The sequence below is a fragment of the Vipera ursinii genome, assembly GCF_947247035.1.
Source record: "Vipera ursinii genome assembly, chromosome: 2".
In the NCBI taxonomy this organism is placed as follows: Eukaryota; Metazoa; Chordata; class Lepidosauria; order Squamata; family Viperidae; genus Vipera; species Vipera ursinii.
In genome coordinates this window covers 107956637-107978777 of record NC_139513.1, presented here as the reverse complement: position 1 = coordinate 107978777, position 22141 = coordinate 107956637, and the positions used below count along the sequence as shown (strand labels likewise).

General features: G+C 40.4%; 1 protein-coding gene across 4 annotated transcripts in view; it reads left to right on the top strand.

Annotated features, from left to right (window-relative positions):
* The window catches only part of PRKACA (protein kinase cAMP-activated catalytic subunit alpha), a 72513-nt gene extending 52991 nt beyond the window's left edge, over positions 1-19522 (top strand). For 3 of the 4 annotated variants that reach the window (XM_083351771.1, XM_083351769.1, XM_083351768.1), the window contains 7 exons: positions 5-103; positions 4990-5072; positions 5942-6068; positions 8148-8243; positions 8382-8504; positions 10770-10934; positions 16591-19522. In XM_083351771.1, coding sequence (XP_083207897.1) covers positions 5-103; positions 4990-5072; positions 5942-6068; positions 8148-8243; positions 8382-8504; positions 10770-10934; positions 16591-16716 — 819 coding nt within the window. In that variant the 3' untranslated portion in view covers positions 16717-19522. The remainder of the gene's footprint in view (positions 1-4; positions 104-4989; positions 5073-5941; positions 6069-8147; positions 8244-8381; positions 8505-10769; positions 10935-16590) is intronic. The other variant, XM_083351770.1, reaches the window with a different exon arrangement.
* Positions 19523-22141: the final 2619 nt, after the last annotated feature.

Here is a 22141-nt window from a genome sequence, read left to right as displayed (position 1 = left end):
GTAGGTTGTTAAACTGAAGCAGATTGAGCACACCCTCAATGAAAAACGCATCCTTCAGGCTGTGAACTTCCCATTCCTTGTCAAGCTAGAGTATTCTTTCAAGGTAGGTAATGTCAAGTAACAGTCTTTCTCTCTCACCTGCTGGATGCCTAATTCTCTGAACATCTGTTACTCCAAAGTGATCAGAAATTTTGGCTCCCAGGAAGAATTTTCCTTTCTAAAGGCAGCGAGCAGATGAACAGAGTGAGTATCTTCACATAGCGTCCTCTGCAATTAAAACACATACAGACACTTAGCAAAACCTATGCTCGTCATAAATTCCCTGCATGTAGTAGAAGGGAAAGAACAGCTCTCAATGTTGAAGTGCCAGTCCTGGAAATAATTCTGCCCCCGAAATGAATGTGCAACACTCTTAAATTTGCATAAAATATCTTAGTGACAATTTCATCGTGGCAGCCTAGAAATGGAAAACTTTGAAAGGACGAATATGAAACTGCCATAGTGAGCATGTAGGTTTAGGATATGTAGCATGACATCGTACTGCTGTAAAGGCTTGACCATTCAAAATGCTCTAAGGCAAGGGTGTCAAACTCGCAACGTCACGTGACATGTCGTAACATATCACGATTTTTTCCCCATTGCCAGAGCTGGGTGGGCGCGGTTTCAGCATGATGCATCTGGCCCATGGGCCGGCAATTTGACACCCCTGCTCTAAGGGTTTCTGTTATTTAACCCACCTGTCAGACCAGATTATAAAAAGCCATTAAGCTCAACATATTTTGGCTATAAAGTACAAAATGAGTTTTAAAATCCTTCTGGTATTTTCCATGTTTAAAACAAGATGGGTTAAAATGGGTTGATATTGTGTCTGGGTTTTACTAAAACCTTGAGGTCCACCAGAAGCAGAAGGATGGCCTTTCCACGCAACAAGTATCTATTGGAAATCACCAAAAGGCTTACCAGAACATCCTGACCTGCCTTTTGCACATCTATGAGCTAAGATTATGAGTGTAATACTTGCCTGAAATCATGCCCAGTTAAGAACTGCACTGGTTATTTCTCCAAGCATTGCAGTCCTTGACAATAAAATACCACTGTTTAATGACTCAATCTGTCTGAGATGTTGTACGTAGTTTATACAGCATCAGAACTGTACAGCTTGTACAAGGGAAAGGGACACATTGATAAATTAAAAATCACTATGGACTCTAAAGGAATATCTTCCTGCCAATCTGCTGTTCCATAGCTAGCAAAGTAATGGCAGGGCTGGAGGTGGTGGTAAGGCTTAGAGATGCTAGGCAGTGCATCTTTTGGGGTAGTGGGTAATAGTGAACTTATTATTTTGTTAAAAACACCCACCAGGCTGCACAAAACTCTTTGGTGAGACACATGATGGACAAGCCTGATATACTGTATAACATCTATTGACTCTAGACATAAGGATTGAACCTTGATTCTAAATAATTGTTTTGTTTTTTTTTTATTTAAAAAGTTTTACAATACATTTTGACTTTAATCCCCCCCTCCCCCACCCCTATCCCTCTCCCCCACTCCCTTGTTTATTTAGCAATTACCGGTACTCACTTTTAAATTTATGGCAGTGACTTCCTAGCAGCAATATTTAGGACTGAGCTTTTTACGTTAAAACATATCTGTGCTTATCTAATCCATCCCATTGCGGGTGAGAATAATGTGTAGAACTGAAATAGAGGTGGTAGTCAATTTCAGCAGTGTATGAAATAGGTTCTTATGTTACTTCTTAAAGTTGCAATAGTATTAAGGACATAGAATGCAAGTGGTCTTCAAGTTATGATCACAATTGACTAAAATTTCCATCCCTAAGCAAGAATGTTGCCCTGTTTTACAATCTTTCTTCCTGGTTGTTAAGTAAGTCTGGCTTCCCCATTGACTTTGGATATGATCCAGGGACACTGCAACTGTCATAAATGTGAACCAGTCGCCAAGCATCCGAATTTTGATCATGTGACCATGGGGATGCTGCAACACTCATTAAGTGTGAAAAATGGTCATACGTCACTTTTCAGTGTTGTTGAAACTTCAAATGGTCACTAAACTATTGGTTGTAAGTTGAGGACTACTTGTACATTCTGTTTTTCATAATGACCTCCAAATATTGTTGGTGTGGCATAAACAGCTGAGCACTTTAGAGTCTTTTTTTTTGGTTAGTTGTATACAGCTGAGACCCAATTTTTGTATAAGAAAAGTTTATTGGGTTGGGGGGTAATGCACACCATTTTACACTATTTCAATAGAACTGAGTTTGCCATTTGGTTAGTCACTCATTTTAAAGAGATTCTTCTAGAACTCTTATAATAGTATGAAGAGCTCGTTCATAGAAAATGGAGGTAAAAATGTCTGCTTTTAAAAACAAATCTGCTGTCAAGCCAGAATTTAGTTTGTGCACATATGTGGTATAAATGAATAAGGATGAAGAACAGTTTGCAGGACTGCTGTGAGGAGCATTCTAAGCATCCAATGGATGAAGAAGTTGCTTCTGCCTGCTCCAAGTTGAACTCTACTTGTGCAGATCTCATGGAGTTGACTAAGTCATGGTCTGACTATGTGATTTGGGAAGAGATCGAGTCCGTTGGTCCTGAGAAAGTGGACAGAGTTCTCAGGACTGTGAACTTGGCCACCTGTGTATTACATCTGTGTCATTCCTAGATGGCCAAGGCTGCTTGGGAAGTGATGTGTTGTTGAGTCCAAGTCATGGTTTTCATCCATGGTGAATTAGATGGTGGTTCGTCTGCCATTAAAGAGGCAGAGGTCTGTCCCCTTCTCAAGAAACAGTCATTGATACTTTCATCTTGTTTCCAATTTTCTCTATTTAGGCAAGATTGTGGTGGTTAGGCTGCAACTTCAGAGGATTTTGGATGATATGGATTCAGATCCTGTTTCAGGACTGACCTTAATAAGGAGATGGCATTGATCATACTTGTGGATAACTTCTGGAGGGATAGGGATAGTGCATTCATCCTGACCTTCCTTGATATCTTAGCAGCTTTGGATACCATTCATCATGGTAGCCTTCTGGACAGACTTAAGTTACTGTGATTCTCCTTCTTTCCTCAAGGTTGATTCTAGTGCCCCAGACCAGGGCTTTTCAACCTTTTCACCCATTGTACCACTTTTAGGATATGGCAACATCCGAGTACCACCAGTTGCCTAGCCAGGTGTCAAAAACTTGATGACCCCCCTCTCCACAAAAAAGGAAAAAAGTGATGAAGTACAGGTAGTCCTCGACTTACAACAGTTCGCTGAGTGACTGTTGGAAGTTAATATGGCACTGAAAAAAGTGCCCCCAAGCCACAGCCGAGCAAGGCACCTGCCTGCCCGCCCAGCGGCGCTCTTCCTCCTGTCTGAGGTTTTCATTGTTGTGAGCATTTCTGTTGAGGATTGGCAGTGGGGGTGGGGTGGGGTGGTGTTTGGTTTTTATTTCCCCCCTGCCCCTATGCTGGGTGGTTGCAGCAGGTTTTGGTCACTTCACATGACCCTGGGACACTGTGACTGTCATAAATATGAGTCAGTTGCCAAGCATCTGGATGTAAATCACAAGACCCTGGAGATGCTGCAACATTCCAGCTGATTGGCGCTTCTTCTGCGCTCAGCAGAAGCGCCAGGATCAGCACCGAGCTCCAGCTGGAGCCTGGCGCTGATCCTGGCGCTTCCACTGAGCCCTGCAGCTCCAGCCATCTCTCGCTCAGGCTTGTGCGGTGCTGCCACCAGTTCAGCTCATTCCCCTCTCCCACTACCACTTTTCTAGGATGGTCACGTGCCACCTGCCAGGTGCCAATGTACCACAGGTGGTACCCGTACCACTGGTTGAAAAGCCCTTCCCTAGACCCCAGCTCTGTGGAGTCTTGCTTCTATTTAATCCATAATCTTTCATTATGGATGGGATGGCATTTCCCCAGGCAGAAGGTATGTGCAGTTTGAGAACTCTTCCTCCTGGAAGAACAAGTAGCAACTGTGGCCTGGAGAATCTTTACCAATGTTATCTTATATCTCAGTTGTGCTAATTCCTGGATTGGGAGGTACTATTTACAGCCCCTCATGGTTTAGTTAACTCCTGCTTGAATTACTGTAATATACTCTACATGGGGCTGTCCTTGAAGAGTACTTGGAAGTGCAACTGGTTCAGAATTTGGACAGTGGGTAATTACATACTGGACATGTCCCATATTACACCACCATATGCAAGCTACATTGGGCTACCAGAGGCTTCTGGGAGAATTCAAAGTCCTTCTTATCACTTGGAAAGCCCTTCATGGCATAGGATATTTGTGAACTACCTGTCTGTTATTAGTTCTGTTCAGTCCACAAGATCCAACTGAATTGACGTGCTTTGTGTGCTTCCACCAAGCAATGGCATCTGATGCATACCAGGAAGAATGCTTTCTCTGATTTGGTACCTGCCCTATGGAACAGCATGTCTTCTCCCCCCCACACACACACGTCCTAAAATTCCATTTTTGGATCAATTTGCTATTCCAATAGCAAAATGAAGATTGGAGTACTCTGTAAGCCAGCTTGGAATGTTTCTGGTAAAATTGGATCAATCAATTTCTTGAGTTAGAACATTTGTAAGATTAAATTGTTTGTCATATCTCTAGTAGATTAGCCATGGCAAAAGAGATAAAACATATTGATATTGAATTCTAAGCAGTAAAATCTGCTCTGTAACCAGCTCAGATCCAAAGGCATTGTAAAAATAATGGAGGGGGGGTCTCTTTGCAATTATAAAGCAAGATACATGGATTAATTTCTTGTACCAGTTTGCAAGATAACTAATTCTGTATACAAGAAACTCTTCTTCTTCTTTTTGCACATTATTGCATTACTTTAGTAAGGCAGTTGTCTTTTTGTAATAATTGATTAGTTGCGTACCAGGAATCATCAGAGGTGAAGAGGGGAACAAAGCACTACTTGTTATTATCACTCTTAGTTTATTTCTGCATTCAATTATAGGATAATACAAATCTGTACATGGTGATGGAATACATCCCAGGTGGTGAGATGTTCTCCCACCTACGACGGATTGGCAGGTTCAGGTAGGTGTGTTCCCTCATCACTTCAAGGACGGGACTATGCTAGTAGGAATAGAGGAACTGGGTATTGTAGTTTTTATATTTGATTCCCTGGTATTAAAGAAAGAGCAAACGCAATAATCGTTTCCAGTTTCTTTAACTTTGTATTTGAGTAGATCTAGCTTGTCGATCAGAAGGTCGGCAGTTTGGCGGGTCGAATCCCAAGTGCTGTGTAGCAGAGTGAGCGCCTGTTACTCATCCCAGGTTCTGCCAACCTAGCAGTTCGAAAGCACGTAAAAATGCAAGTAGAAAGATAGGGACCACTACAGTGGGAAGGTAACAGCGTTCCGTGCGCCTTTGGCGTCTAGTCATGCCAGCCACATGACCACGGAGACGTCCTCGGACAAACGCTGGCTCTTTGGCTTTGAAACGGAGATGAGCACTGGCCCCTAGAGTCGGAAACGACTAGCACGCATGTGTGGGGGAACCTTTACCTTTAGGGGGGGAAAAATCTATGATTTTTTTTGTTTTTTGCATGCCCTGCTAATCTCTGTTACAGAGTTACACATTTTGAGATAAAGTCAAAAGATAGGATGGAAACTGTTTTATGGCTAGATGGCCAAGCCTGGTAGGATCACAGGAGCTTAATACTTTTCATCAAATGACTGTTGGTTGATTTGGACATAACACTGGTAAAATCGGGGATAAAAAAAAGGTTCAGCACAGGTTTAGTCTAGAGTTGCTCTTAGGAGACAGTTGATGGAAAAGTTAAGTTTGTATTGAAAAAGGGGAAAGGAACATCTAGCTCCTTATTAGTGCCTGTAGAATGAAAGCCTAACTGACATCGTTTGGAAATCAGTAATGAAAATGTTTCCTGTTGTTGTTTTTTACAGTGAACCTCATGCCCGGTTCTATGCCGCTCAGATTGTGCTGACCTTTGAGTACCTGCACTCACTAGATCTTATCTACCGAGACTTGAAGCCTGAAAATCTCCTCATTGACCAGCAGGGCTATATTGAGGTAACACTATTTCCATCAATTACGTATTCATATTCAGCACTCTTAAGAATTGCTGTCCATGTCAGTAGTCTGGCCCAGTGAGCATTATGTGCAAATGTGACCACTAGATTATATTAACAGGCCGTGACTGAACAAACTGACTCGGCATGATATTTGAACGAAGCTCCTCCATCTGACTATTAGGGGCTTTAGATAGTGCTCACTTAATAATATCACGGTGGAGGTGGTTGATCAATTAACAACAGATCCCACCTCACCCCCATGCTGCTCCTAGCCTCCCCATGTTTTAATTGGGCTGCTGTATTTGTTTTATTTTATATGTATTTTACTTATGCTTTTATCTTTGTACAGTTTTAATTTTTTCTATTATTGTAAGCTGCCCAGAGTTGGTAACTCGGGGTATTAGGCAGCAAATAAATTTTCTAAATAAACAAATAAATAACCCCAATTGGGATAAATAACCTCACTGCTAAGTGAAGGGGTTTCTAAGTGGGAAATTGTTTGACTGCAAGAGTCTTTTCCGGCTGGAAAGAGACAAGACTACTCAGTTTTACACCTTCGGCTTTTGTTTGCCTCCTAACCATCCCCTGTCCTTTGGAATGCTCAAGTGCCTGCTTATTGTCTTATACACATTGAAAGGAATGCAGTCGCCCCACAGCCTGGGACTGGCAACTGGCAACCCTGAGCAGGCTATGCAAACAGCTTAGAGTACTCTCTTTACATCTCTTTCTCTCCAACCTCCTTGTTTGGTGAAGAGGATGGGGAGAAAAAAAAGCAAGTGATTTCTCTAGGCAATCTCTCCTTTGCCTGATCTTTTTCCATTGCTGCTGTCATATGGATTTTGATATGTAGAAAAACAAATAGTCTACTTTCTTGAAATCTTTTCCTCATTCAGTGGAGTGGGGAGAGATTGCCTGTAGTAACTGCTTGCTTCCCCTTCCCTCAGAGAACAGATTGGTTGGCAAGAAAGAGATTGCAAGAAAGTAAACTGTTTGCTCTGCTATACATCAACAGCAATGTGATCACACTGGAAGCAGAAAAGGATCAGACAAAAGACCTAGAAAAATCATTTGCTTTTTTTCTCCACCTCCACCTCCACTTCACAGAGCAGAGAGATTGAAGAGAAAGAGTTTTTGAGAGAAACAGCTTGCTTTCTTCAAAGCCCTTTCTCTCCAATCAAGCTTCTAAGATGGGGGGGACGGGGGGGACAGACATAAGTCAGCCACAGGATGTGCAATGATTGTAATGATGATCATGTGATTGAGGGAATGATTGAGAAGAAGGAGGGGGCAGAGTCAAAAGAGGAATCAGCCTAGAATCTATATAGCCACAATAGACTAAGACCAACCTCTCTTGAATTCCGTTGACCCTTATCTAGCACCAAAATATTGCTAACCATTAATTGAGTAGATTCCTTTGCATAAGCATGAGTATTAATCAGTTTTATTGGAACTTCACATGTGGTCCTGGTTTTCCCAGCTGACAGAGACAACTATAAAGGTTGTAAATGGACTGTAGAGTTACTTTTTTTCACCATTGTTGTTACTTCAAACAGTCTCTAAATAGTCAGTAAGTAGGAACTACTGTATAAGTAAATGAATATTAGTATACATAAGCAATTTTGTATGAATGTAATAAATTGCTGACAAAAAAAGATACATGTCCTCCAATTATTTGTATTCGATTAATAGAAATATATCAGTCCAACAACAGTCTGTCTAACTCAGGGGTCTTCAAACTTGGCCTTTTTATGACTTGTGGACTTCAACTCCCAGAATTCCTCAGCCAGCGTGCCTGGCTGAGGAATTCTGGGAGTGGAAATCTACAAGTCATAAAAGGGCCAAGTTTGAAGACTCCTGGTCTAACTGAATCCTCTGAATAACTAGATACTGTATAGCATTTTTCTAATACTACAAATCTTGGCATTGGCTCTTAAGAGATCTTCGCAAAACAAATCTCCTTAATCTACCTGTTCTGGCCTAAACATTCCCTTTACCCTGGTTGGATTTGTGTTTAACATACATTTCCACCCTGCCATCTTTATTGTTGACAATTCTCGTTTTTAAAATTGACCCTCAGGTCACAGATTTTGGCTTTGCCAAACGAGTGAAAGGCCGAACATGGACTCTTTGCGGAACTCCAGAATATTTGGCTCCTGAAATCATTTTGAGTAAGGTGAGTGATCTGTATTCTCCATGGACCAGGTTCTGTGCCTGGTCAAACTGGAGGAGGACTCAGTGACACACCCCCTCTCCAGCTTTTTGAATATTCCACTTCTTCTAGTTGTGATTTGAGTTTTTATTCCTGTTGCAGGGTTATAACAAAGCAGTGGATTGGTGGGCACTTGGTGTCCTCATCTATGAGATGGCAGCTGGCTATCCTCCATTCTTTGCAGACCAGCCCATTCAGATCTATGAGAAAATTGTCTCTGGGAAGGTAATATTTCAGCAGGTGCCTTATTTGCTGCATGCAAGATATTACACCTGCCTGTTGTATACTATTGGTCTTTTTTTACATAGAATAGAATCCAGACTTTACCCTGAGTGTAGGTTAAATATGTTTTTTTAAAAAATATATACAGTATATATACATTTATAATGCTCACTAAAACTTGGATATAACTTTTCCCTACCAAATAAATATTAGAGTAATTGTCGTTCTGTAAATTGTGAGTGGACACCTTTAAACTATTATTTTGACAACATTTTGAATTTAACTTTTTGGCATTACTAACAGCTTTCACTGTAGTAACAAAATGCATGGCAATTTGCATGGCTCCTCTTTTTCTGCATGATGTTTAAAAGAGTAAAGCCAGGCAAAGGGTAGTCTTACTGTAACTGTAACCATAAAGGTGTGTGTTTTCAGGATTTCACTTGGAAGGACTAAATAGAAAAGAAACTCCAATCCTAGGCAAAAAAATCTCTACTATCAACTGTTACTAAAACAAAACTCGTATGCTAATTTTTTGATCACCTGCATCTAACCTATTTCGACTTCTTCCCTTCTTTACCACTCTCCTGAAAAAGTTTCAAAGGGCCCTGCTTATGCACATTATTCTAAAAAATATTACCTCTGATACCAGCTACCATTTGAGGCAGAATATAAGCCAAAAGTTAAACTGTTTCAACCTTTCAACACAACTCTTACTGTAAGGAAACTTACCTTTATTGATAAACAATCAAGGATAATGTTTTATTAGGTGTACTACTTCATTTAGTGTGGACCATTGTCTTGATTTGCTTTTAATTTGAAATTCATGCAGGTATTGCAAGTTCCTTCAGTGTCCTTCAGCAAAGCAGTGTCCTAAATTTTAGAAATAGTTTTAATTCTTTTTCCAAATAATAACATAAGCATTGTGGCTGGACATGTGATATTATTTTTAACTTGTTGGGTTAATATAAAATATATCAGAACTTTGTGCTGTATTTTTCAACTGTAACCGTTCAATTTAATCAGTGAAAGAGTTTCTTTTTTATGTTAGAGTCTCCTATCTGTCATCTCTGAATTGTATTTTATATTCTCAATTTTAAAAAAATATTTTTGGAGAAAGTGCAGATCTGCATTAGGAAATACATAAGATGTAAAACATTCTTATCTTTCAATAGCTTGTTTGTCAGTGTTCTCCTCACAGTTCCTTGCCACAACCCCCGTCAGTTGAATTTTTGGTTAAGTTATTCTCTCAGCTGAAAAAAAACAACAACTTTTTATTCCACTCAGATACTTATGTATGGCATCTTAGTTTATTGCAGGAGCAAATTAAGTTAAATGAATCAAGTAACCAACTTCTGCAAATATGTCAGATGTTTCTTAAAAATATTCCAGCTGTATGCATTAGGTAGGCAAATAGTTAATGTAATGACTTGCATAAATTAGATTTGGCTTAAGGCATTTAACTTACTCGGCTTGATGCAACTCTTTCTTCTTTAGAGTCTACCTACTTGAAAAAGAGAAAAGATGGGCCAAATTCAGATATAAACAATCTTTTATTTTGTTTTACTTTTCTGACATCCAAGGTCCAATTGCTGAAAATACACATTTTAGAGCCCTGAATCCAAAATATTTATTTTCTTTTGTTCTTGAATATTAGTACTTAACAACGCTTGTATAGTTCCAGGCAAATAAATTATTTTTACAGTAGTATAATGTTAGATTATTATCAGTCAGTTGGGAGACAGGAATATTTCAAGTCACACAATCTGCCCTCTGCTTACCCTGATGTAAAGCTAAATACTAAATTTAGCTGTAAAATAGTTTGGCAATCTATAAGAGTTTTATGCTGGAATATTTTTGAAAAGCAGGGCACTTTGAAAAAAGCACAAAAGACATATACTGCTTGCTAGTTTTTTGTTTTTGTTTTTTAAAAAACCCTTCTGCTTCTCTTGTGTCAGTAGTTCTTACACATCTGTACTTTTCCCATCTTCAAGTTCCTGAGAGGCAGAAATTCTCATAAAAATAAGGTTTGGGGAATTCAAATACAAGATATATGGAAAACCTACCTGGAACTGTAGTTATGTGGTAAATGCTCTAATTTCAAAAGTGTGTTAATGTCTTGAGCGATAGAGTGCTCTCCACCAGCCTAGTCATTGCAAATATTCCTGGAGGGCACAAATTTGGGAATAGACTACTATAGCCTACCCTGTTCCTATAGCTTTGAGATTTCTTTCTGGAGACAGAAGAAAATCTTGGGTTTTTTGCATCCAGGTCCGCTTCCCATCCCACTTCAGCTCAGATCTGAAGGACCTGTTGCGTAACCTGCTACAGGTAGACCTCACCAAACGCTTTGGCAACCTCAAAAATGGAGTCAACGACATCAAGAATCACAAGTGGTTTGCAACCACTGATTGGATTGCCATCTACCAACGGAAGGTAAACAACTGCAGCCAACAGGCTTTTTAAAAATAAAGAGTAAACAGTATTAATACATAAATTTGCAGAGGACACCAAACTGGAAGGAATAGCCAATACTCCAGAACAGGGGTGTCAAACTCGATTTCACTGAGGGATGCATCAGGGTTGTGGTTGACCTTGGGGAGGCAGGTGGGCGTGACCAGGGGGCGTGGCCTGCTCAACATCACTCATGTTGGGGGAGGTGGCCTGTGGTGGCCTGTGCAGGGCTGGGGGGAATCCATTGTCTCCAGCCAAAGAAGGCGAGACCAGGGCGAGCACTACACCCTTGTCCACCAGAGGAGCCTTTGTGTCCCTCTCAGGCCATGCGGAGGAGCCCCAGTGATGCAGGCTGCCCGGAGCCCTCTTCATTTTCCTTTCATTCTTCTTCCTTCCCCTCTTTCCTTCTTTTTCTTTGTCTTTCCTCTTTCCCTTTCTCCTTTCCTGTCCCTTCTTGGATGCTCAAATGCAAAAGGGGAAACATTTCTCGATGCCTCCTTGCCTTGTGATCAAACGCCACTTTTGCTAGTAGTCTGTGGCCACTTAAAAGACCGGGAACAAACCAGGCTCGGTTTCTCCCACGCTTGCATTTAGTGGGGGCGTCCACAGACAACAGTACAGCAAAACTGTCAAAATGGTGGCTGGGATAGTTGATCAGAGCTCCTCTGTTTTTTATGTGCAACAGCTTTAGCATTTAGGAACAGAGGTAAGTTAGTTGCTTTTCTATTAATACATAATGCTTAAAAGGTCTCTTCTGTAGGGACCCAGCCATGGTCTAATTCAGACTGGAAATATAGCAAAGGAAAATATTTTCCCCCACTCTGCTTTGTCCTGTTTTCCCCACTGGATATGGCTGTTTGCAACACACAAGGAGGGGATACTTTCCTAAGAGTTCACAACTCAAGAATATCAATGTTAACTTGGATTGCTTTCTCCTTTGAGCCCAAGTCTCAATGTATCCGGGATTGAAGCAGAACTGTGTGAACTGGGGCATCTCCAACCAAGATGTCTCTCCTTCCTTCCTTCCTTCCTTCCTTCCTTCCTTCCTTCCTTCCTTCCTTCCTTCCTTCCTTCCTTCCTTCCTTCCTTTTTTCCCTCCCTTCCTCTCTCCATTCCTTCCTCCATTCCTTTCTTCCTCCCTCCCTTCCCATTCTCATCTCTTCCTCCGTGCTCAGAAAGGGGTGATGGAAGGGGGAGAGATTGCCAGCACTGCCTGTGTCCATGCTGCCATCGGCTGTCACTATCCCACACGGGCAGGCAGGGCCAGTCTTGGTGAAAGGGAAGCCTCGTGGCTGCAAGGCTAGGTCAGCGAATGGGCAATGGAGGTGCTGGTGGGGGAGGGGGGTTGGCGCTGATCTACAACCTGGTTCCAGCCATCAAAGCCAGAACATGCTCAGCCTTAGATCCACGGGGCAGCCCTGGAACCAGCGAGGAACTGCTCCGCTGCCTCTGCCCCGGCCCCTGAGTGTGCGCTCAGGAGACGACCAGCGCCAGCATCCATGGGTGAAGTCAGCTTGTGGGGCAAGACAGCCAACAGAGACACTGGACTCCGCTTGTGCACATGTCCAAAGGGCAGAGCAGGAATGCCCGTTGTTGGTTCCAGGGCTGCCTTGTGGATCTAAAGCTGGGCACAATATGGCTTTGATGGCTGGCACCAGGTTGTAGATTAGCGCCCATTTGGCCTGGGCCAGACCGAGGTGCCACGGGCCAGAAGAAACCACGTGGCGGGCCTTGTGTTTGACATAGGCTTAAGATACAGAAGGATTTTGATAGATTGGAACATTGGGCGCTATCTAACAAAATGAAATTCAACGGTGAAAAAGGTAAGGCTCTACATTTAGGCAAGAAAAACCAAAAGCACAGGTACAGTATAGATGATACCTTGCTCAATAGTAGCAACTGTGAGAGGGATCTTGGAGTCCTAGTGGACAATCACTTAAATATGAGCCAGCAGTGTGCTGCAGCTGCCAAAAAAGCCAACACAGTGCTAGGCTGCATTAACAGAGGGACAGAATCAAGATCACGTGAAGTGTTAATACCACTTTACAATGCCTTGGTAAGGCCACACTTGGAATACCACATCCAGTTTTGGTCACCATGATGTAAAAAAGATGTTGAGACACTAGAAAGAGTAGAGAGAAGAGCAACAAAGATGATTAGGGGACTGGAGGCTAAAACATATAAGGAACGGTTGCTGGAATTGGGAATGTCTAGTCTAATGAAGGGAAGGACGAAGTGGGACATGATAGCAGTCTTCCAATATCTCAGGGGTTGCCACAAAGAAGAGGGAGTCAAGTTATTCTCCAAAGCACCTAAAGGTAGGACAAGAAGCAATGGATGGAAATTAATCAAGGAGAAAAGCAACCTAGAACTAAGGAGAAATTTCCTGACAATTAGAACAATTAACCAGTGGAACAACCTGCCTCCAGAAGCTGCGAATGCTCCAACACTGGAAGTTTTTAAGAAGGGACTGGACAGCCATTTGTCTGAAATGGTATAGGGTTTCCTGCCTGAGGAGGGGTTGGACTAGATGATCTCCAAGGTCCTTTCCAACGTTGTTGTTGTTGTTATTATTATTATTATTATTTAATGTTAATTGCCTACTAGGCTTAAGGCTGCCATTTGCACATATACAAAGGTGGATGCATTGAGCAGTTTCTTAAAGCACCAAGTTAGCAGCAGCATAAGTGCTTCCATAGTATTTCACAAAAAGTGGCTTGTTCTAGATCAACAAACCTTAATTAGAAACTTTATTTTTGAATTATTTACAGCTGTGACTTTCTGAGTTGTCTAACTCTAAATGGTGATGCCAAAATGGGTTGTTTGTGGTTTCCTGGCTTGCTTGTATGCTTTGATAAAGCCTCTGATCAGTCCTCAGAGGCACAAGGCAAGAGCAAGCTAGGAACGGGCTAAACAATGGCTCCTCATCTTCATATCTGAGTTTAGTTTCCTCTACAAATTGCCACTTAGGTCATAGAAGGCAGTTTTTTGGCAGCAGGGCCTGTACAATTTTTGACTATATGTCAGTCACTGAAGGGCCAAAAGACGGAAGTCATGGCATGATGCCAATGATGAGACAGTGGGGACCAAACCTCTGACGCTCTTTATCTTCAAGGTTTAGGAGTTTAGAGACTTATTGCAATTAAGTTGCTGCTATTTTAAAATGAAAAATGAGCACATATGTGGGATTTGGGGTAGAGCTCATAATACAACTTGCTCATAATTTGCATTACGACTATGGATGTGGTAATGCAACAAAATGATTATTGTTGTGTTTAGGAAGTATGGACACGAATCAGCTTTTCCTGAATTTGCATTTGCAGTAAACTCTGAATTGTCCATGATTTGGAATAGGTCAGTTAATTGTGCAAAGTTGTTAGTGCTATAGCACACTATAGTTCTTAGTGCCCTTCGTCAATTTGACAGATTTTAAGCATGCAACTAAATTATTTATTGTTATGGGATGGCGAACCTATGACACACATGTCAAAGGTGACAGGTGGCAATATTTTGGGTGACGCACCAAAATTCACCTGACAACTATTCTTGGAAGCATACCCTGTTCTGTGATTTTCAGAGGCTGCAAATATTATGTGAGAGAGCCATGCTTTTGCATGGTCTTCAGAGCCTCCAAAAGTTGTGTAAAAACGGGACATGCTTTTTTATGATTTCTGGAGCTATGGAGGCTGTGAGAGAATGGGTTGTGCTTTGGTGGGGCCTCCGGATCTACTGGAAGTCTTGTTAGAGGGCTCTGCTCTTGTGTTGCTTCTGAAGCCTCCAAAAATTGCCTGAGAACAGGGCCTGCTTTCATATGTTTTTTGGACACTGCAGAAATGTAGAAGAGCATTCTCTGAAGTTACTTCAAGAGCAGAGGCCTTGTGAGCCCAGAACAGCCTCAAGTAGGCCCAAAAGCCTGTCAAAAGAGAACATTGCCTAGTAGCATGTGGCAGATCCTGGGAAATAGTAGGCTGCGGGGGACAATCATGCTATTCCTCAAGGCTTGCCATCATTGGACAATGTTGTAAGATGGCTTTTTTGAGTGGCAGCAGTGGCACTAGGGCTGAAGATGAAGCCCAGGCCTCTATTTAAAACCCACCTCAGTGCTGTCGCCAAGTGCCACAGTTCAGGATGATCTAAATAGGAGCCAGTTTGATCTAGTGGCTAGAAGCTGGATACTGTGACTTCTAGTCCCACCTTAACCACAAAAGCCAGCTGGGTGACCATGGGCCTGTCACACACACTCTTAGCCCAACCCACCTCACAGGGTTGTGGTTGTGAGCAAAATAGGAGGAGGAATGTGTGCTGGATATGTTCACCACCTTGAGTTATTTGTAAAAATCATAAAAGCGGGATACAAATCAATAAAGAAATAGAGAATTGTTTTCTTTTGTTTGGGGGAGACGTGATATGCCAGCAGAATCATGTTAGGCCATATTCCAAATTTTTGACATGCCAAGCCCAAAAGATTCACCATCATTGCTCAAAGTTGTATGGTTATTTATGTGAAGTGAATTATTTGAAGGAGAAGAGGATAATGGAAGCAGAGGCAAAAAGATTCCCCTTTGGAAAATTGTTTGCCAGCAAATATCACTGGTTATTCTAGTGATGTAAAATGGGCTGGAAGGTTCTGCATGTGGTATAAGACTTAAGATCATGAAAAAAGACAAACTATTTTAGATACAAATAAATGGGTTCTTGTATTTGCCACTACATTTCTGACCCTCAGATTTGCTGATTGATTTATAAACATTGGCTTGGTTTATACACTGTGTTAGACCAGGGTTTTTATTAACCTAAGCAAGACATAGTAGCCTGTTTTGTTTTATTTTATTTTTTTTAATTAACTTAACCCAAATCTATAATTTACAAAACACAGTATCTTAATCCACATATTGTGGTTAGTTAAAACAAAGCATATAAAACCAAGTAATTCTGGAGAACCCAAATAATTCTGGAGAATTTTTAATTTGACTTTTCCTAAACTAGAAACAAGAAATGGGAGACTCAGCTGATAAACTTCTACTTTGGGAAGAAATGGCTGAGCCGCAGACATGGAAGGAGCTAGGCAGAGCTCCGACTGAGCTGAAGCAAAATAATGATGCACTTGTTTCTGGAGAATTCTTACCTCTTTACCTGGTTAAAGAAAACAAAGCATGTCCCTTACATCAGTGAGTGTGCAGGAACCAAGTTAAGCAAATTTTCCCAATCCTGTATTAATATTAGGAGTGAGCTAGCTTAAGCAGAAATAGCTTTAAGCAGCTTTTTGTTTTATTCTGTTCTATGGAGAACCAGGGCCTCTTTTAACTCTGTTTTGTAGATAAACAGGTAAGCGTTTTTTTGTTGGGTCTATACATTTAGTCTAGTATTCATTGGATTCATCTGAGTGTAAAAGTTGTTAAGACCCGTTGTTGAGGCTCTGACACTCACCATGCCAACAGAATTGACCTGCGCTTTCTCTTTCGTCAAGATCACTATGTCCTTTACGTGCCTCTTTAAAGAGGGAGAAAATTACTTAGATTAATAAGCAAACTTGTAGCCCTATTTCATGCCTCATGTTATAATTGATCTACTGATTATAAACACATGATGACATGTCCCCATATTATAATAATACTTAACTGTGCTATCTCCTCCACAGGTGGAAGCTCCTTTTATACCAAAGTGCAAAGGACCCGGTGACACAAGTAACTTTGATGACTATGAAGAAGAGGAGATCCGGGTGTCTATCACTGAAAAATGCGTCAAGGAGTTTGCAGAATTTTAGGGCCAGCCCCCTTTGCTTTGTGTGCCCAGGGAAAGAAAGGGCTTGATTTGATCAGCCTCAAGGGCCAGAGTTCCTTGCCTATTTGTTAATTTTGGGAGGTGGGAGAGTGTTGGGGTTCACCTGGATCTGTTTGGGCAGAAGAGAGAAAAGGGGAATTCATTTGAAACTGTGGAAAAGACAGTAGTCTGAATGTCATCCATCCACCATCCACTGCAAGCTATAAGGTGGCTCCCAGCCACTCTCAGGCAGTTTTTAAAACAAATTCCCTTCCTGCTTACATTGACTCCAATCCATACACAAACCCTAATTGGACAGTCCCTGGTTTTTTGGTGGCTTTTTATTTTTAAGGGAAAGGGAATACTTTGTAATTCATCACCATCTCTTAACGATTTGGTTCATGGGGCATTGCAAAAAAAAAGGGAAGGGAATTGGGGAAGGCAGAAAGTAAACACATCCACACAACACTTTGGTGTTTAGACCAGCATTAAATGGGTTACAACCCAATTGTCTCGCCTCCCACTGTGAGACTACCCTTTCCTTTTATCAATAGCCCTTTCCTCCCCTATCCCTTTCCAAGGCTCATTTTATTAACTTTAAAGAAAAAGTTTAAAGACATAGTTGACTGGCTTAAAAAAGGTTTTAACAGTCTAGGTGGGGGCAATGCTTTTATATGCTCTGTTTCCAGCACAGTTAAATGAAATTCAGCAGGAATTTTAATTCTGTAAAAACAGCTGGATTTTAGCATGAAGAATATGTGGTTTCTTTTCTTTTCTTTCTTTCTACACTTGATTTAAATCTTTGTCCCTGGTTTTGGGAAAGAAAGAGGCAATAATATTCACACTTGCTGAAGGGGGACAATGACTGGCTGCAGCTGGAACAGGAATATTATGGGAAGAAACACTGTTTGAATGTGTATTTCCAAAACCCATTCTTTTTCCTTCTCCTCAGCTAACCTCACCCCCTCCAAAATGTATCCCAAGATCAGTTCTACTGCTTAAGGTAACTGCTGGAGTATTTGAATGGATGAGAAACAAGCAGAATTTGGGAAAGATGAGCTACTTGTCACTGTCAGAAGAGGTTTGTCCCCTTTAGTAGCAATTAAAATGGGGATAAAGTACATGCGTAGTGAAAGATGTTGGCAAGACACATTGGCTGGATAGGAGTCTTCCTATTCCAGCTCAAACCTCAAGGTTGGTGATACATGGATCTGTGGGTGTGGACTCTCCTTTACTCCAATCCTTAAGATCTCTATACACCTGCTCTAGTTTTATGCTAAGATAACAAGAGAAGGATGGCAAACCTAACCCTGATAATAAAGATGGTGAGATTTACAAACAAAATAGACAAAACCCATTCACTTGTGCCATGCAGACAAGGGAGTGACCAGTTTTGGTCTGTTGTTGAGATTGGAAATATAAAGTGGCATCTGTTTAGAGTCTTTTCTCTGAAAAGACGAAAGCAGTTGGAGTTGGACTCAAACAATGAGGAGGGAAGGCTTGTTGTTTTGTCCTAATTTTTTCTGATACTCCCCTTCACCTTTCCAATGCAATGCCTCCTTGTATTTTGTCTTCACCTACCTGACTCCAAGTACACTCTTTCTAAATTCACAGTTAAGTTTCTTCTGTTCTCCTTCCATGGCTGGAGAGCAGAGCAGGCGTCTTTAGATTGAAAGATGTAATCTGCACAGAAGTGCTATTAGGATCAGACAAGCTTTATTTGCCACCCCAACCCCTACTTCTCATCATCCCTTCCCACCAAGAAGCTCCTCAGTCCCATTTTTGTGAGGTTGGGGAGAGGTAGAACTAAAGCCATCTGCTCCCAGTCTTGGAAGAAGCAAAAACCACTTCTGTGTAATCCAACAAAACTTGTTTCACTGAGAAAAAACAAACCCTACTTCCTCTTTAACAGTGTGCATTGTTGTAAACATATTTGAAACTATTACCAATAAAGTTTTGTTTAAAAAATAAAGTTTAATTCCTAAACTTTAGATAAGATGGGAAACAACAGTAAGGTGTTTGAGTAATGATGGCCGGTGCTAAAAGATAACATGAAATAAAAAGCTATGGAACTTTTAGGAATTCACATGATGCAGTTTTCATTAACCATTGATACAGCCTACTCCCTTTGTATAAGGCTTTAAAATTAATTGAAATAACTGAAGGTATGTCCATTAAATGCTCTCTGTTTTAATTTTAAGTGTCAGTCAATGAAAATTATTAGCTTTTTGAAAAATGCATTTGTTTTATAATCAAATATACATTACATTTTGAAACTTTTAAATTATATCTGGAGAGTATTGATAATGAAAGAGGCAATTTATCAAATGGCTGTGAAATCAACACGTCCATTACCTAAAATTTATTTGAGCACCCCAGAATTGTGATTCTTGAGTTTCTATATTAGAATTTCATACATACTGTCATGTTAATGTGCATGGAAAGCTCTTCCGCTTTTTGCATTTTTTTAAAAAAAACCCTTATTCAGAGCAAATAAAGGCATGTATCTAGTAACATAATGTTCTACGATAGCCTCCAACTCAATACCCTCTAAATATGTTGGAGTACTGTTCCTATAATATCCTGGGAGTGGTAGTCCAATGCATCCGACAGGCATCAGCTTAAGCAGATGCTGTTGTGCAATGTATTCAAATACTAAATAAAGCCATTCAAACTCTTGAGAATAGGCAGACAAAATGGAAAATACTTTCAAAACAAAAGTAATTGAGTTCCTATGGGTTAGTAGTAAAAACTGTTAATAAGAAAACTCACAATCATAACTGGAAATAAAACTCTACAAGTTCTTTGAATATCTGCATTTAGGGTTCTAATTTTTATTTGAAGAGCTCTTTCCATGAAAGAAGGCATTATCACTGGTTAAGATATCTCAATAATAAAATTACAAAGAATCATAACATATTGAAGGCTAAATTGTATATGCTAAATAATTGAATTTTGTAATTTTTGTTTAGAGGGACTGTTTTCAATGGGACAGAATGAGATGTACTGAAAAGCTGAGTGCACTTCCTCTTTCAGTGTACCTCAGCCAGTAAATGCAGCAGGTTGGCTGTTTATATACAAGATTTACCAGAGAAAATAATACCTATTGGATTCTTCACAGTTCCCTCATTTTTAAAAAATTTAAAATAGGAAACTGGTTTCCCCAAACTATGGAAAATTAATTCTAGTTTGCTTCTGGAGCTGTGACAAGCTATTGTATTATTTTAAAAATACGCAAAAATAATTTAAGAGAAGCTGACACGTTCCGACTTTTCTGAGCCTAGTGACTTACAGATTTTGGAAACTGACCATGCTAATTTGGAAGCTGTATCCCAACACATTTTGTTGATGTCAAGTTCAAGAACACCATCCTATGTCTGGAAATTGAAGTATTTCTTACACTTAATTCTGTTGCTGTATAGACCTTGTTAGAGCTGGGCTACAGTGTAGGATAGACTACTTCCTTAGTGCAATGATTGCTCAAAAAAGAAAAAGATGGATCATTCTTGATAAGGACCAGAAATTACAAAGAAAGGCAATGATGCCAGTATTGAAAACTAAGAAACAGGTCAGCATTCCAGCAGCTTTTCCAAGCTACTGATTATCTCATATTTGTGTGCTATGCAAATCAGTTTCATGTATGGTACCTTACTATAATAGACTATCTAGTTTTCAGACCATTTTGAGAACTTGAGTGTTTTCCTATTTTGTAAAATGAGCTGGGAGGGGCAGCTACTAAGAAACTGACATGTCCAAATTACAATATCAAAATTGTTAAAACCTTTATAATAGGGGTTGTGTGTGTGTTGTGAAAAAGACTTTGAGTTGAACTTTTTAATTTATGTTTAAACAGATTTGAACATTATAGAGGAATGTGAAATTGTTCATCTTTATATTTGGAAAAGTTTTACTGCTAACAAATATTTAGGTACGATTCTGGAGTTCAGAGAAAAAAATAATATTAAAAATGCTGGTATTAGAATACCAAAAAAATCCTACAGCACCCTTCAGAACAATTGCTGTTAATCTATCAATTCAGTTGATATTTTGGTAATTTAAAGATAAAAATGTATTTATTCCCATCTTTGAAAAGGAAAAAAAAAGAAAGGCAGTTCATTCTTGACCACTTCCTGCCACTGAATCAGCTTATGAATAGGGACGCATTTCCTTTTCCTATGTGTAGGTGGAGATGTAACCACTGTTGCTCACAACCCTCATAACTGCTAAATCCTGACTCCTATAATTCAGTTTCTAGTAGCATAAATGCAATTATATTAAAATTATTGTGGAAACTTCACAGCGTACCAAATCCACATTTCAGAAAGAAAACTTTGGATCTGCCTTTTGATTGAAATAATCTAGTAGTGAAGAGATCCAGATTCTTCTCCTTTCTTAAGTATGTAAGATGGTAAGATGACATTGGATTAATAATCATCTCATAGCCCTAGCTTGGGAAATTTAAAAAAGGATCAACCTGCACTGGACAAGCATGGTGTGGGTCTATGTTGTTGTTAGTTGCGAAGTTGTGTCCAACCCATCGCGACCCCATGGACATTCCTCCAGGCCTTCCTATCCTCTAACATCTTCTGGAGTCCATTTAAGCTCACGCCTACTGCTTCAGTGACTCCATCCAGCCACCTCATTCTCTGTCAACCCCTTCTTCTATTGTCCTCAATCTTTCCCAGCATTAGGCTCTTCTCCAGTGAGTCCTTCCTTCTCATTAGGTGGCCAAAGTATTTGAGTTTCAGCTTCAGCATCTGGCCTTCTAAAGAGCAGTCAGGGTTGATCTCCTCTAGGACTGACCGGTTTGATCGCCTTGCAGTCCAGGGGATTCTTCTCCAGCACCATAGTTCAAAGGCCTCAATTCTTTGGCGCTCAGCCTTTCTTATGGTCCAGCTTTCATACCCATACATTGCAACTGGGAAAACCATGGCCTTGACTATACGCACTTTTGTTGGCAGGGTGTGTATAGTCTATTAATTTCTTGGCTGCAGTCCCCATCTGTGATGATCTTAGAGCCCAGCAAAATAAAATCTGTCACTACCTCCATTTCTTCCCCATCTATTTACCAGGAATTGAGAGGGCTGGATGCCATGATCTTGGTTTTCTTAATGTTGAGTTTGAAGCCCAATTTTGCACTCTACCCGCATCAAGAGGCTCTTTAGTTCCTCTTCACTTTCTGCCATTAGAGTGGTATCATCTGCATATCTTAGGCTGTTGATATTTCTCCTGGCAATCTTAATTCCAACTTTTGATTCATCTAGCCCTGGGTCTATAGCTTTCACTAAATAAGCTATTCATCCTGCAGTGGATAGATTTGGTAATAATCATTATGCAGCAAAGGAGCCTTCCATAGATTTATTAAGTATCACAGAGTGTCTTCTTATTTGTGGCATAAAATCAGATTATTTTAATTATTTTATTATTTT